Source organism: Leptonychotes weddellii, chromosome 3, assembly GCF_054177405.1.
Source record: "Leptonychotes weddellii isolate Sample4059 chromosome 3, ASM5417740v2, whole genome shotgun sequence".
Lineage (NCBI taxonomy): Eukaryota > Metazoa > Chordata > Mammalia > Carnivora > Phocidae > Leptonychotes > Leptonychotes weddellii.
In genome coordinates, this window is record NC_138371.1 from 93383498 (window position 1) to 93400162 (window position 16665).

At 36.2% G+C, this 16665-nt stretch overlaps 1 protein-coding gene across 7 annotated transcripts in view; it reads left to right on the forward strand.

Annotated features, from left to right (window-relative positions):
- The window catches only part of PTPN4 (protein tyrosine phosphatase non-receptor type 4), a 223558-nt gene that overhangs the window by 198442 nt on the left and 8451 nt on the right, over positions 1–16665 (forward strand). For 6 of the 7 annotated variants that reach the window (XM_081814594.1, XM_081814592.1, XM_081814597.1 and 3 more), the window contains 7 exons: positions 568–734; positions 2014–2104; positions 2190–2251; positions 4864–5010; positions 6789–6917; positions 9254–9402; positions 11117–11252. In XM_081814594.1, the coding sequence (XP_081670720.1) occupies positions 568–734; positions 2014–2104; positions 2190–2251; positions 4864–5010; positions 6789–6917; positions 9254–9402; positions 11117–11252 (881 nt within the window). Of the gene's footprint in view, positions 1–567; positions 735–2013; positions 2105–2189; positions 2252–4863; positions 5011–6788; positions 6918–9253; positions 9403–11116; positions 11253–11577; positions 12090–16665 lie in introns of those variants that run through there. The other variant, XM_031031279.2, reaches the window with a different exon arrangement.

Consider the following 16665-nt stretch of genomic DNA (forward strand, 5'->3'; position numbering starts at 1 on the left):
AGTTTGCAGAGGAGTGGAGAACAAACTTACATATGGGCTGGTATGTTCGCACGTATGTTCATAGGCTCCCATGTTAAAGAATGGAGTTTAGGGTGGGAAAAGAAGTAAGGCCAGAGTCTGGGGTCTGGGTCTCTTCATACTACTGTGACCATGGGTTCTGGCCTCCCAGGTTTTGTAGATGTGTCGAGGAAAGAGGATAGAACAGGTTTTGTTTAGCACTCTACTCAAGTTATTTGTGTTTTTTCATATCTGGATGTATGGTATATAGGTCCCTGTTTCTACTTTTGTTCTAGGTCTGACAGTTTAAGGGCAGGTCTGAGCTGCTGCTTGGCAGCTCCTCTTTTTCTAATTGTCTCTTCAAGTTACAGACATTTTTCAGCAATATGGCCAAGAACGCTTCTTTTCCCTAAAGGTACAGCAAAGTTCAACTTCACAACCACTTTGTCCCTTACACAGTGATACCCGACTCAGATCTGATGAATTCTTTTTCCTGACACAATTAAAGAACGCATCTGGTAAATTCTTTTTGCCAATTGATTAAGATTTCCGTGTGGCTTGTTTTTTTAGCTGTATATGATGTAGTGGAAGAAAAGCTAGAAAATGAGCCAGACTTCCAGTACATTCCGGAGAAAGCCCCACTGGATAGCGTCCATCAGGATGACCATTCGCTGCGGGAGTCAATGATCCAGCTAGCCGAGGGACTTATCACTGGAACAGTCCTGACACAATTTGATGTAAGTAATACTGCATGGAAAGGATGTTGGGCCATATTTTCTAATTAATTTCATGGTCTCTTAACTGCCTAATTTATCGTTTATAATTTATAAACTGAAATGGTATTCTGTGAAATATTTGACATAAAAAAAGTGTTCTAAAATACATAGTTTTAAACATTGCTCCCAAAATACTAGCTGTAGTTACATAAATAGATATCTTTTTAAAAGAGAGGAATAAGGAGATTTTATGCATATGTCATCAAACTAAATTTTTTTCTGTAATTCAGTAGCTATTTTTATGAAAGGTGGCAGATGAAGATAGGCTATGGTAGAGCTAAAAATCCTGAGTTAAAGGAAAATAACTTTTGTTCCTTGTCATATTTTATCCTTCTCTAATTTTTGTCTGTCTAGTTGGTCATCATTAATAGTTGTTGCTCTAAAGTATGTGCTATTGATAAGTGACTATAAAACATTCGTGACTGTAAATCATTTAGGGCATGTCAGTTTTTCCGTTTCGGGCGCATGGGTGGCTCAGTTGGTTAAGCATCCACGTTCGGCTCAGGTCATGATCCCAGGGTCTGAAATTGAGCCCCAAGTCCAGCTCTGCTCATTGGGGAGCCTGCTTCTCCCTCTTCCTCTGCCTGCCGCTCCCCCTGCTTGTGCGCTCTCTCTCTCTAATAAATAAATAAATAAAATCTTTAAAAAGAAAAAAAAAGTTGTTCTTGGTTCATATACTGTTTAAACCTCTCAAATTAAATGAGAGCTAAATGTTCTCTGCAGATTTGCTGTTCATAACTTCAGTTACTTTTCTGTAAGCAAAATTATTTTCAATGTTTTATCATTTAAAAAAATACAATATATAATTCATGTCAGAAATTGTGCAGAATTCAGCTTTGCGAATTTGTTTCAATATCCTACTAGCCTAAGGTACATCACTGTATGGATGAGGTACCCTAAGGAAAAAACCTGTTTGTTGTTAGCATAGAAATAATCCTGCAGGGGCGCCTGGGTGGCTCAGTCGTTAAGCGTTAAGTGTCTGCCTTGGTAGGCTCAGATCATGATCCCAGAGTCTTGGCATGGAGCCCCACATCGGGCTCCCTGCTGTGTGGGAAGCCTGCTTCTCCCTCCCCCCACTCCCCCTGCTTGTGTTCCCTCTCCCGCTGAGTCTGTCTCTGTCAAATAAATAAAATCTTTAAAAAAATTTAAAAAAATAATAATAATCCTGAAAAACAAAACAGAATCTCTTAATGGCTTGCTGGACTCTTCTTATACCCCCTCCTTTTTTTTTTTTTTTTAGCAACTATATCGGAAAAAACCTGGAATGACAATGTCTTGTGCCAAATTACCTCAAAATATTTCCAAAAATAGATACAGAGATATTTCGCCTTGTAAGTATCTACCATCTCTGTTTGTTAAGTTTAATCTTTTTAGCCTAGCTTTATCAAAACATTCTTGCTTTTAAATTTTTTTCAGATGATGCTACACGGGTCATTTTAAAGGGTAATGAAGACTATATCAATGCAAATTATATAAATGTAAGTTTATTTTTATTATGCCTTTGTCATTGGGAATAAGAGGGACCACCATAAACTTTGAGGTTCCTTTTAACCTTGAGAAAATATTAACACTTTCAGATATTGAAAAATAGTATAAAATTAATGTTAAAAAAATAGTTTGGTACTGGCATATTAACATATTCATAGAGCAGTGGAATAGAATAAGCTGAAATAATGGCTAGACTTTTGTTTATGGTAGAGATGGCCTTTTAAATCATTGAAGGATAAAAATAGATTATCTAGTGAATGAGTTGAGTAATATATCTAGATATAATCTAGAATATATCATTGTAAGGACGTTTTCCTTCCCTTCTATTGGGATTAAAAGGATTACTAACTTCTTTTCTTAACTCTGTAATGTAGAAAATTTCAAACATACAAAAGTAGAAGAAAAGTAAAATGAACCTTCATATATACATCACTCAGCTCAACAATTGTCTAGATTGTTTTGAAACAGATCCATGTTTCATATCATTTATCTATAAAGACTTCACCTACTCACTCTTGATGTAACATATTTTAGATATATCAAAATATAAATGTTAAAAAATGGAATCATGAGAGTACTTGGAGGAAATCTATGAGAATGGCTTAAAATCTCAGAAAGGGAAAGACTTTTCTAAAGTTTAGACTCTTGTCTAAATTCACAAAAAGAAAAGTGCAAATCAAAACTGGAAGGAATTACTATTTTCACTTATTAGACTTGAAATATCAAAGAGAGTGATAATATCATTTATAAGTCTGTATCCTTTATCTGAAATCTTGGGAGTCAAATACACTTTAGGATTCAGAATTTTTTGGATTTTTTTTTTTTTAAATTATTCAGTGCCTGCACCATAGACTGTAGTAAGTAACATCCCTAGCAGACTATGAGACATTACTCTGTAATCAGTGTATTGATACTCAGCAAACTATTGATACTTCCATTGAATGGGACTTATAAAGACTATAAGTAGTCTTAGATTAGCCAGATATTGCTGTCAGATGAGTCCAGATGAGGTCAGGTGTACCCAAAAAAGGACAGACTTACACTTCACAGCACTGGGAGTTTCAGAATTGTGGATGAGGGATTATCAGTATATTAAGGAGACTATCGCGGAACAAGCATTCCTCATACATTGTTGATGGAAGTATAAATAGGTACTACCTCTTCAGAAAGGTAACTAACAAAAATGTTGAGTTTACAAAAGTATTCAGTGCAGCTTTGTTTATGATAGCAAATAGATTACCAGCAACTTAAGTGTTTGTTAAATAAATTACGGTATATGCAGAGCCATTAAAAAAATAAAATCTGACATCTCAAAGATAAAGTGGAAAAAGAGAAACAAGGTGCAGAACAACATTATAAATTACCTTTTATGTTTTACAGAAAACAGAATTTTGCATCTACATTTGTGTGTTGTATATAGAGTATCTCTGAAAGGATATATTAGAAATTAGAAAAAAGGATTCTTTCCTGGGTGTGAACCGGAAGCTGGGATAGGAAGAGAGACGTTTTTCTCTCTTCACCCTTTGGTAGTCTTCCAGTGCCATGGTGCATGTGTCACTTTTCTTCTTTTTTCATTAAGTCTCAAAATGTAGTAGGATGATGACTCATCTTTCCCAAATACTCATGATCTTACTCTTCCTGAAAATAATGAATTTAAAATATTTTCTACTATCTTTTCATATGTATGTATGTATTATATATTATACATTATTCGTTAAGTCTGAACTAAAACAAATGGCAGAATTTTTGCTCCTTGCAAATTTTACCAATAAGCTGTTTAGAGACAAGTATTTTTATCTCTGTATCAAGTCTCTGCCTCTAAAACAGGGTTTTCTGTAAAGCTTCTCTTAAACCTATAAGAGTACTTTGGAAAATATTTAAATTTCTGTTTCCAGTAATTAAAAGATAAATATGTATAACTACTAAGAAATTTCTTCAGATAAAGAAATTATTAATAAAGATTTGGGATTTTTCTTCTTTTTCAAATTTTTATTTAAATTCTAGTTAGTTAACATATAGTATAATACTGATTTCAGGAGTAGAATTTAGTGATTCATCACTTACCTACAACACCCAGTGCTCATTATAATAAGTGCCCTCCTTAATACCCATCACTCATTTAGCCCCTCCCACACCCACCTCCCTCCATTGACCCTCAGTTCTCTATCATTAAGAGTCTCTTATTGGGGAAAACAAAAAGAGTCTCTTACTGGGGCACCTGGGTGGCTCAGTCATTGAGTGTCTGACTTCGGCTCAGGTCATGATCCCCAGGGTCCTGGGATTGAGCCCCACATTGGGCTCCCTGCTCCCCGGGAAGCCTGCCTTCTCCCTCTCCCACTACCCCCTGCTTGTGTCCCCTCTCTGGCTGTCTCTGTCAAATAAATAAAATCTTTAAAAAAAAAAAAAAAAAAGTCTCTCACGGTTTGTTTCCCTCTCTTCTTTTTTTTAAAGATATTATTGGTAAAGGCTTATTTTACTGACTTTGCTATTTATTGAGATTAGTTGTATTCAGTTGTTATTTCGTGGATGATTTTCATATACTTGATCATAGCAAAAAGTAATAATGTAAAACACTTGAGTTTTGTGTCCTTTGCTTTTTTAGATGGAAATCCCTTCTTCTAGCATTATAAATCAGTATATTGCTTGTCAAGGGCCATTACCACACACTTGTACAGATTTTTGGCAGATGACTTGGGAACAAGGCTCCTCTATGGTTGTAATGTTGACTACACAAGTTGAACGTGGCAGAGTAAGTCATACTTGAATCTTACAAATTGCTTGGGCTTTTTTCTTTTCTTTTCTTTCTTTCTTTTTTTTTTTTTGCTTGGGCTTTTTTCAACTTACATTGCATATATCGTCAAAATATTCACATTGATTTAGTCTTTTTTGTAACCTTTAAACTTTCTTTCTTGTGTTATTAAAATCATAGTGACTAACACATAATAAATGTGCTATATAAGTGTTAGCCACTATTATTATCAGTTATTATCTAAATGAATTAACATGTATTTGATAAGGGATTTGATGTGGAATATATAAAGAACTCCTGTAACTCAACAATGAAATGGTAAATACCCAATTTAAAAATGGCCGAACCTGAGTAGATGTTTCTTGAAAGAAGATATTTAAATGGCCAGTAATGTCATAAAAAGATGCTCAGCATTATTAGTCACCATGGAAATGCAAAATCAAAACCACAAAGAGAGGGATGCCTGGGTGGCTCGGTCAGTTAAGCATCTGCCTTCGGCTCAGGTTATGATCCTGGGGTCCTGGGATTGAGTCCTGCGTTAGGCTCCTTGCTCAGCAGGAAGCCTGCTTCTCCCTCTCCCTCTGCCTGCTGCTCCCCCGGCTTGTGCTTTCTTTCTCTCTCTCTCTCTCTCTGACAAATAAATAAAACCTTAAACACACACACACACACATACACAAAGAGGTAGCACTTCATATCCAGTAGGATGGCTAAAATAAAAATGACAGATAATACTAAGTGTTGACAATGATGTGGAGAAAATGGAACCCTCCTATACTGCTGCTAGATTTGTAAAATGATGGAAAACAGTGTCAGTTTCTCAAAAGGCTAAACATTGAGTTAATAACTCAGTAGTTTCACTCCTTGGTATACCCAGGAGAAATGAAAACATATGTCTACACAAGAACTTGTGCATAGATGTTCATAGCAGCATTATTCATAATCACCAAAAAGTGGAAACAATCCAAATATAACAAATAAAATGTGGTGTTATCATACAGTTGTATATCATTTGGCAGTAAAAAGAAATGAAGAAATGGTCCATGCTACAACATGGGTGAACCTTAGAAAATATTATGCTAAGTGAACAAAGGCAGTCACCAAAGACCACACACTATGTGATTCCATTACCTGAAATGTCCAGAGTAGGCAAGTTCATAGAGGACAGGAAATGGATTAATGGTTGCCTAGGTCCAGAGTGAGAGAAGGGGTTGGGATAGAGGAACACACAGTGATTATTAATGGGTATGGGACTTCTTTGGGGAGTGAAAAAATGTTCTAAAAGTGATTGTGCTGATGGTTGCACAGTTCTAAAAGCAATTGAACTATGTGCTTTAAATGGGTAAATTGTATGTGAATTATATGAGAGTAAAGCTGTTTTTTTAATATCCTAATTATGAAAATAGATTGGCATTTTAGTTAGAGATTCTTTCTCACTGTTAACTTAAATCTAAAAATACCGAGTTTAGTGCACCATTTTGCCACTCTCATAGTAGTAAATGATTCAGGCAAGAATTAATCAAGAATGGTAAAACATTGGGTGAAAACTTGTAATAAACAGGATATTTGCAGTCTCAAAATATAGCCAAACAGATTATTATTACAAAGAGAAAAGAATGATGAAGAAATTTTAATAGTTGGCAGATCTAGGTGAAGGATATATGAGGGCTCATCAGATTACTCTTGTAACTTTTCTGTAGGCTTGAAAGTTTTTAAAAATTAAAACATTTTAAAATTGGAGAACCTAAATTATATATTTTTCTTAAATCTATTGATGTCAGGTTAAGTGTCACCAGTATTGGCCAGAACCCACAGGAAGTTCATCCTATGGATGCTATCAAGTCACCTGCCACTCAGAAGAAGGAAACACAGCATATATCTTCAGGAAGATGACACTATTTAACCAAGAGGTAGGAAGGCAGGATATCCACTCAGTAGAACGGTTATGTTCAAGGTAAAAACTTTGAAAGCTGAAAATATGTTGAGTCCTGGTTACTAGGAAATGATATTTAAAAATTCCTGAATTTGCTTCATTGGAACTCTTTGAAATCTTATGAAGTATATTCTCCTACTATATTAAATGTATCTTCAATTTCTCTAAGTAAATATGGTCAGTAAAAAAAGATTCTAGTAAGTAATAGTTATTATTCTTAATATTTTGCCTCTTCATAAAAATTATGCCATGGTTGTGTTTGATTTCTTCCTGCCAGTAATATCAATAAAGTATTTGAGTACATCTGTGGAAATACAAAGAATAATTGAGAGCTATCAAATTATTATCCTTTTTGTAAAAGGGTGAAGGAGTGCAATTTCAGTCTCCCCAGTATTAAGAAGAAAAGATTGTAGGCAGGATCCTCTGACAGTAGACAGATTATAGCTTTGTGTAATTGCTAGTTCCTACTACCACCTGGGTCATTCCTCTTTGGCTTCCAAATCCAGAGCCAGAAATGGAAACTGATTAGTAAATGATGGCTCAGTAACTCAGTTGGAAGATGAGTGTAGAGCATGGCATGTTGCCAGTCTTGTCAGGCTGTTAAAGATAGTACACCCCACTTTCACTGCCTGCAGCTAGATATTCCCCTGTAGGCATCTTTGGTTTTGAAGGGGGCTAGAAGAAGAAAAAAGCAAATGCTAGAGAAGAACAAATAGCACAGGCTTTGAATACCCATGCCTATCCCATCAGTGGTTAAGCCTTTTGAAAATGAAAGCTTCAAATCCTCCACCCCACCCCCCTCCAACTCCCTGAATATGAATAAAGGAGCCCAGCAAGACAGAGCTTTACTGACTTAAAGGGAAGGAGCCAGAAGTTGTGGGGATTTATAATAAAGGAATCTGGTATTGAATAAAGCTAAGTTACAAGAAATAAAAAATTAAATTTTCAAAATCTTATGAACTAGAGATTCCATTAGAATCGATTTAGGGCTTGTGTAGCTCCTGGTCCAATTTAACAAGGTAAGTCAATAAGATATTTCTTCATTTTCCCAAATGGGTATGAAAGGCTGTATATTGGCCATATAAAATAATATTTATATCTTCAGCATAATCTCTTTATGCTCCACCTATAAGTTACCCATGGCAGTTTATAAACTTACAGTGGCTTTTCTTTGCAAACCTTGAGCACCTCAGAACTATGACAAGACACAAATTAGTTTTTAAAGTTTGAGACAAATATAATTGGGAAAATACATTTGCTTATATACCAGATACATACATACATGGATGGATGGACTGACACACATACCCCAGAACATAATACCCATTTTACATTACCCATTCTTATAATTTTTGGTACCATTAAATTTTGTTAACAATAATAATCAAAGGTAGTCTGTATTAAATACCTTCAATCCATTTCACAGGACTCTGAAAAACTAGTTATCAAGTTATACTGAGGTCTCTTTGGGAATTCGTTCATTAGTCCTTTTCTTAATTACCTCGTACTTTAATGGTCTTTTCTGGAAGCCCCCTTTAATGTAAATGACAATAACCAGATTTCATAGTGTTGAATGGCCATAGCTACCAGTTTTTGAGAGTATGATTGCAAACAGCTGATTGGGTGATTTAAAGGTCCTCTCATAGAATCCTTTCAACATAAGACTATCCTTGTGAGGTATAAATGTTATTTTATTTTTCAGTTGAAGAAAGTAAGGCTCTGAAATGTTAAGTGCCTTAACCAGCAGAGTCAATATTTAAACCAAGATGTATAAATCCAATAATAATACCTTTCTCCATTTTACTGACTCTTGGCTCCCAAAAAAAGAATTAAACCCTGACTGGACTTTGTGTTTTTGTGATCTCTGGTTTTTAATCTACATTTATTTTGAGATTTTATTTTCCTAATTTCCATTATTTCACTTGTGTTTTTCAGAATTAGCCCAACTTTGCTTATTAAAAAATTTTTTCCCCTACCATTTGTGCTCACCTAACACTTTTTTAGTTTTCTTTAAACATTTCTCTGTATCTTAATTTGTTTTTGCCTATTTATTTGTCATCTGAAAAATATAAATGCAGAAATTGAGTTACAAGAATAGTGATCCAAGTAGCCGATACTTAAAGGATACAACTGTTTCTGTAAAATGGTTTCTTTCTTTTTCATTGAAATTTTGGGTTTTATTGAGTTTACATTACTTTTTTGGGGGTGGTGAGAAGTTTCTTTTGCTTTTCTTCTAAAATTAAAATGACACAAATATTTATATTTTAAAGATAATTCCTAAGTTAAGGGGCATAATTTTTCATTTACACTTAGAAAAATGAGAGTCGTCAACTCACTCAGATCCAGTACATAGCCTGGCCTGACCATGGAGTTCCTGATGATTCAAGTGACTTTCTGGATTTTGTTTGTCATGTACGAAATAAGAGGGCTGGCAAGGAAGAACCTATTGTTGTTCATTGCAGGTATTTTCTGTCTTTTATGATTGAATAGTTGACCTGATAAGTCACTTTTAAAAGGGAATGTGTATTTTATTTCGTCCTTAAGTTGTTATCGTCACTGTGGTAATTAGACCGAACCCACGACTATGATCTGAAGCTGGAAGGCAAAGGATATGTTCCAACATATGATTGTCAGAATCTTTATCATAAGAAGTAAAAATAATACTTGATTGATTCTTAGAAGCTTGTCTTTTTCATAGTTTAACATCTCAGACATTGGGTGTCTTACAATGGATGGTATCTTAGATTTGATGAAATCCAATATACTAGGCATTCAGTTGCAGCTAAGGGTTTAGATTTCCTCCTCCCAGCAGTGTACTCTTTCCCGCCCTGTGGCCCCTCCCAGGACATTTGTTAAGTACTCTCCCCTCTCTCAGAGTGGCCCTACCCAATACCATCAGAGGATATGCTACTCCCAAGAGCTCCAGGTGAACAGTGGTAGGCTACCCTTTTCTTCCTTTCATACTCGGGCCCCATTCTGCCTTCTGAAGGGCCAAATACAGGGACTCCAGCCTTCACTGCCATAGACCCAGATTAGGAAAATGAATTATCTTCTCCTTATCCTAGCCACTTCTGTTATTAAAGTGATTTATTCATAAGCTGTGTTGAGTCCTCTGAATAAATAAATAAAGGTATCTCCTCAATAAAGGTATCTCCTCATCCTTACACTTTCCAGCACTTTTTTCAGAGCAGACTTTCAGATCATCAAAACAGATTGTAGACCAAATGTCTGAGAGGCAACATGGCAGGATTGATGAACACATTTGGTCATTTCATATCCTAAATCCCCAACAGCCGCTATAGCTATTATGTTCACAGAGAAGACTTCAAAAAGTTGTTCTTGACTATCCCAATTCCAAAATTTAATAAAAATTAAATTTGGTTTTAAAAACCAATTTGAGTGTGGAAAATATTGTTGTCTTTTTGCATTTGTTAATGATTTATTGTAATTTTGTTATTTTGTATTTTACTTTTTAAGATTTTACTTATTTATTTGTCAGAGGGAGAGAGAGAGCACAAGCAGGGTGAGTAGCAGGCAGAGGGAGAACAGGCTCCCCACTGAGCAGGGAGCCCGATGTGGGACTCCATCCAAGGACCCTGGGATCATGACCTGAGCCAAAGGCAGATGCTTAACCGACTGAGCCACCCCGGCATCCTGAATTTTATTACATTTTTTTTAAGACTTTATTTGAGAGAGAGAGAGAGAGTACAAGCGGGGGGGAGGGGCAGAGGGACAAGCAGGCTCCCCACTGAGTGGCGAGCCCTACGTGGTGCTACATCCCAGGACCCCGAGATCATAACCAGAGCTGAAGTCAGCCACACAACTGAGCCACCCAGGTGCCCCGTTAGTTTGCATTTTAAAGGGAGGCTGCTCTAGTAAGCTTATGTACCTTGTTCAGATTTTAAAAACTGAAATGTAACTCCTTTAAAGTAACATTTTTACAACTAACAGTGGGGGAGGAGTAGATACCATTTAATCTGTATTAAGTGTGAAATGTTTTTCAGTTTTCAAAGTATTTTTTAGTTGGCTTTCTACTTTTGTAATATAAAGCTTTTAATTAAAATCAAATTATTCTTCTATTGTATTGTATTTCAGTACTTTTATTTACTGCACAGAAGCCACAAGAAGTTTAACAGAATACTATCAATGAGACTGCCTCTTATTTATCTCTTTCAGTGCTGGAATTGGAAGAACTGGGGTTCTTATTACTATGGAAACAGCCATGTGTCTCATTGAATGCAATCAACCAGTTTATCCACTAGACATTGTAAGAACAATGAGAGATCAACGAGCCATGATGATCCAAACACCTGTAAGTATTGCACTTCATGTACATATGTGTGTTCTCAACATGATGATTTTTGTTTCCAATGTATATGGCAAACCATATTTTTATCTTTTTAATTCCCTGACAGGAGCCAATAGCCCCTAGCACAGGGATTGGCAAATACTGCCTGTAAGCCAAATCTGGCCTGCTACTTGTTTTTGTAAATAAAGTTTTATTGGAATATAGCCATGCCCATTTGTTTACATATTGTCTATGACTGCTGTCACCCTAAAATATCAGAGTTGAGAAGTTGTAACAGGCACCATATTATTTGCAAAACCTAAAATATTTACTAACTGGTCTTTTACAGAAACTGTATCATGTGAATTCTTGAGTGCTTGAAGAGGTACAGAGGAACTTTCCCTCTGTTAGTCAGGTGGGATGCCAAGAACAATAGCATCCCTGAACTGGAGAATCTTGGTAGACCAGTTCTTGATGAAACAGCTGTGGTGAAATCACCTTCTTTTAACATAAGAATTTGAATTGCAACAACAGCAAAAGTCATGGAAATTAAGCTACTAGCTTATTGTATTCTACACAGACTCTAAATTATATTCCTGGAATCAAAAGAGAAATCATGGAGGGACGCCTGGGTGGCTCAGTCGGTTAACGTCTGCCTTCGGCTCAGGTCATGATCCCAGGGTCCTGGGATCGAGTCCCGCATTGGGCTCCCTGCTCAGTAGGGAGCCTGCTTCTCCCTCTCCCTCTGCCTGCAGCCCCCCTTGCTTGTGCTTGCTCTCTCTCTCTGACAAATAAATAAAGTCTTTAAAAAAAAAAAAGGAATCATGGAATTTTAATGTTAAGATTATTTTTTATATTAAGCCATGGTGAAATGTTAGCATTGTTGATGGCACTAAGGTTACTGAAATGAATTAACTTATATGATTTAATAAATGCGTGTCATTTTTTTTAGCTTTTAATTATAGAAAATTTCAAACATATGCAAGAGTAGACAATACAATAAAATGAACACTGTGTTGAGTACTGAGACCCAACAACATGTGCCATATTGTTTCATCTATACTGTCACCTACTTTCCTGGTATTTGAAGCAAATCCTAGACATCAGATTATTTTGTCTATAAATATTTCAGTGTGTATCTCTAAAAGATGAGTGGTTTTTCTTGTAAACAAAATCATAATACCGTCATCACATGTAAGTATAATTAACAGTAATTTCTTAATATTATCAAATAACAACCTATAGTCAAATTTCCATTTGTCTCATATAAGTTGTTTTTTTATTTTAGAACAGCTTTATTGAAATATAATTCACATACCACAAAATTCACCCTTTTAAAGTGTACAGTTCAGTCGTTTTTAATGTATCACAGAGTTTTGCAGCCATCATTGCCATCTAATTTTAGAACATTTCATCACCTCAAAAAGAAACCCCATACCTATTTTCCTTCATACGGTCTCCAACCTCCCCTCCACCCGTCCCTGAAGCAACCACTAATCTACTTTCAGTCTCTGTAGGTTTACCTATTCGGGACCTTTCATATGCATGAAATCATATAACTTGGTCTTTTATGTAATTGGCTTCCTTAATTAACATAATATTTAAAGATTTATCCATTCTGTAGCATGTATCAGTACTTCATTTCTCTCTCTCTCTCTCTCTCTTTTGGGGAGGGTCTGCTGAATAATACTCCATTGTATGAATATACCATATTTTATTTATCCATTCATCTATTCATGGGCATTTAGATCATTTCAGCTTCTTTATTATTATGAATAATGGTACCATAAACATTTGTGTATATGTTTTTATGTGAATATGTTTTCATTTTTCTTGGGTATATATCCAGAAAAGGAATTGCTGGGTCATATGGTAACTCTGTTAAAACTTTTGAGGAACTGCCAGACTGTTTCCAAAGTGGCTATTCCACTGACAGTGTATGAGGGTTCCATTTTCTCCACCTTATTGTCAACACGTGTTATCTTTTTTTTTTTTAACTCTAATTAATCTCTACACCAACATGGGACTTGAACTCACAACCCAGAGATCAAGAGTCACATATTCCACTGACTGAGCCAGGCAGGCACCCCTGTCTTTTTTCTATTTTAGCCATCCTACTGAACATAAAGTGGTATCTTGTTATGGTTTTGATTTGCATTTTCCTGATAACTAATGATATCAGGCATTTTTTCATGTGTTTATTGGCCATTTATCTGTATATCTTTTGAGAACTGTCCAAGTCTTTGGCTCTTTTCTTTTTTTTAAAGATTTTATTTATTTATTTGAGAGAGAGACTGAGAGAGAGAGAGCATGAGAGGGGGAGGGTCGGGAGGGTCAGAGGGAGAAGCAGACTCCCTGCTGAGCAGGGAGCCCGATGCGGGACTTGATCCAGGGACTCCAGGACCATGACCTGAGCCGAAGGCAGTCGCTTAACCAACTGAGCCACCCAGGCATCCTTTGGCTCTTTTCTTTAAAGATTTCAAGTAATCTCTATACCCAGTGTGGGGCTCAACCTTACAGACTCCGAGATCAAGAGTTGCACATTCTACCAGCTGAGCCAGCCAGGTGCCCCTTGCCCTATGTTCAGTTTAGGTTTTTTTGTCCTTTTATTGTTGACTTATAAGACTTCTTTATATTCTCCGAATAAAAGTGTCTTATAGATCTCTGTTTTGGAAATGTTTGCTTCCATGCTGTTCTTTCACTTTCTTGATTATGTCATTTGTAGCACAGAAGCTTTTAATTTTGATGAAGTCTAGTTCATATATATTTTTTTTTAAAGATTTTTTATTTATTTGAGAGAGAGGATGAGAGGAGAGAGAGAGCACATGAGAGGGGGGAGGGTCAGAGGGAGAAGCAGACTCCCCGCCGAGCAGGGAGCCCAATGCGGGACTCGATCCCAGGACCCTGGGATCATGACCTGAGCTGAAGGCAGACGCTTAACCGACTGAGTCACCCAGGCGTCCCCACACATAATGCATTTTTAAACTTTTTTTTTTTTTGTAAAGATTTTATTTATTTATTTGACAGAGAGAGAGACAGCGAGAGAGGGAACACAAGCAGGGGGAGTGGGAGAGGGAGAAGCAGGCTTCCCCGTGGAGCGGGGAGCCCGATGCGGGGCTCGATCCCAGGACCCTGGGATCATGACCTGAGCTGAAGGCAGACGCTTAACGACTGAGCCACTCAGGCGCCCCAATGCATTTTTAATTATAGTAAAATACGCAACATAAAATGTACCATCTTAACCATTTTTAAGTATATAGTTCAGTAATACTAAGTGTATTCACACTGTTGGGCATCCTATCTCTAGCACTTTTTCATCTTGCAAAACTAAAACTCTATACCCATTAAACAACAACTCTCCATTATCCCTCTCCTCCCAGTCCCTGGCAACCAGCATTCTACTTTCCGTTTCTATGAATTTGACTACTCTAGGTGCCTCATATAAGTAGATTCGTACAGTTTTTGCTTTTTTTGTGACTGGCTTACCTCAGCTTAATATTCTCAAGGTTCATCCATGTTGTAGCATGTGGAAGAATTTCCTTTCTCTTAAGGCTGAAAAATACTTCATTGTGTATACACCACATTTTATTTATCCTTTCATTTGCCAATGGACATTTGGGTTGTTTCCATGCTTTGGTTATTGTAAATAATGCTGCTATGATCCTGGATGTATGGATGTCTCTTTGAGATCTTGTTTTCAATTTTTTTGTATATGTATACCCAGAAATCAAATTGTTGGATTATATCATACATAATGAGTTTTGGGTTTGTTTGTTTTTTTTTTTTACCATTTGTATAAAATCAGAATTCAGATACAATTCACAAATTTTGATTGGTTTATGTCTCCTAAATCTCTTTTAAACTGTCACTTCTTCCTGTGTCTCTTTCTTTTTCTTGCAGTTTATTTGATGAACAAACCAAGTATTCTCTGTATTTCCTAAAAGTGGTAAATGGATCTATAGACTTGAACAAATTAGGTGATATTCCATTCTTTCAAAAGGCACTTAATGTCTGGTTGTCTTTCTTTTTATGATGTTAGTAGCCTTGGGTGATGAGTGCCTACATTATTAACTTATGGGTCTTGAAGAGTGGTGATAGTCTATTATTCCTTCTTTAAAGAGAAACTTTTCATCAGCTATTGGTTAACCAGTGGTATATACAGGCAATACAGGAAAAGCAAGATAAACACTTAATGCTTCCCCTTTATAAGTTTTCAGTATAATGAGTTGGTTCACTTGCCTCTTCCAATGATGACCTCATACTTTTGTTTGATATTATTCTGAAATCATGGATTTAAACATATGTGATATGTTTCAACCCACTGTAGTTACTTTTTTTTAATGATGCCTAAACTGTCCCATTTTTGGGCCAGCAGGAACCTATTCAGCCTGGCTCCTAATCTTTTTTTGTCAAGACCCTAGTAATGGATAGCTTCTTTGCTAGTAGTGACGATATCCAGGCCCCAGCTTATACTCCCCCTCCCCCCCAGTTTTAGAATCCATAATTCCCCCCAGAAAGTAATGGGTTTTTGTTTATTTTGTTTTGAGAAATTATTTTAGAAACCACCTTCTGAGAAGTAGGTGTTTTTATTGCTGTTCAGTTGGTGTTAGTATTTGTCTCTAGAAATCTTCAATTGCCAGAGTTAAGAAAACAAACTTAGGAGTTGATACTGATGCTTCCAATACAAATTTAGGACCACAGTGTTTTTACTTAATGTGGTCTACTTTACATCTTACACCCATTCATCTTTAATAAGAATAAATGGTTCTCTACAAGACCAGCAATGAAAGATTTAGACTGTCACAAATTGTCATTTGTTTTATTACACATGACATAACAGTCTCAGAATAACAAAAAGAACACTACTGCCACCGACAAAATAGTTCCTAAAAAGAATTTTCAGTTTTTTCCACTTTTTGGGTATATTCTTTGAGATACTCGTATTACTATTACAAAGTCCCTTGAAATAGTTCCTCTCTGTGTGGTTATGCTGTCAACTAGATAGACACATTGATTTGTTTCATGTTATTTTCAACTTAGAGATTTTTTAAATTAATGTTCTAATTATGGGATATATTTATGTGGTTCCATAGTAAAATCTGTAAAAGAAGGAAGTATATTCAATGAAGTCTAGTCTGTACCCCTCTCCTGTACTCTATTCCCCTGTCCCTTTATAGGAAATCATGTTTTAATGATTTGTCCTTCCCTTTTTTGTGACATATATATTGAGAAACGTAGACATTTGTATCCCTCCCCCCTTTTCTTTTATAAAGAGAATACATTGTGTGCATTTTTCTCTGCCGTGCTTTTTGACTGAACAAGATATTCTTGGGGATGCCTGGGTGGCTCAGTCAGTTAAGCATCTGTCTTTGGCTCAGGTCATGATCTCAGGGTTCTGAGATCAAACCCGGCATCAGGCTCCCTGCTAAGTGGGGAA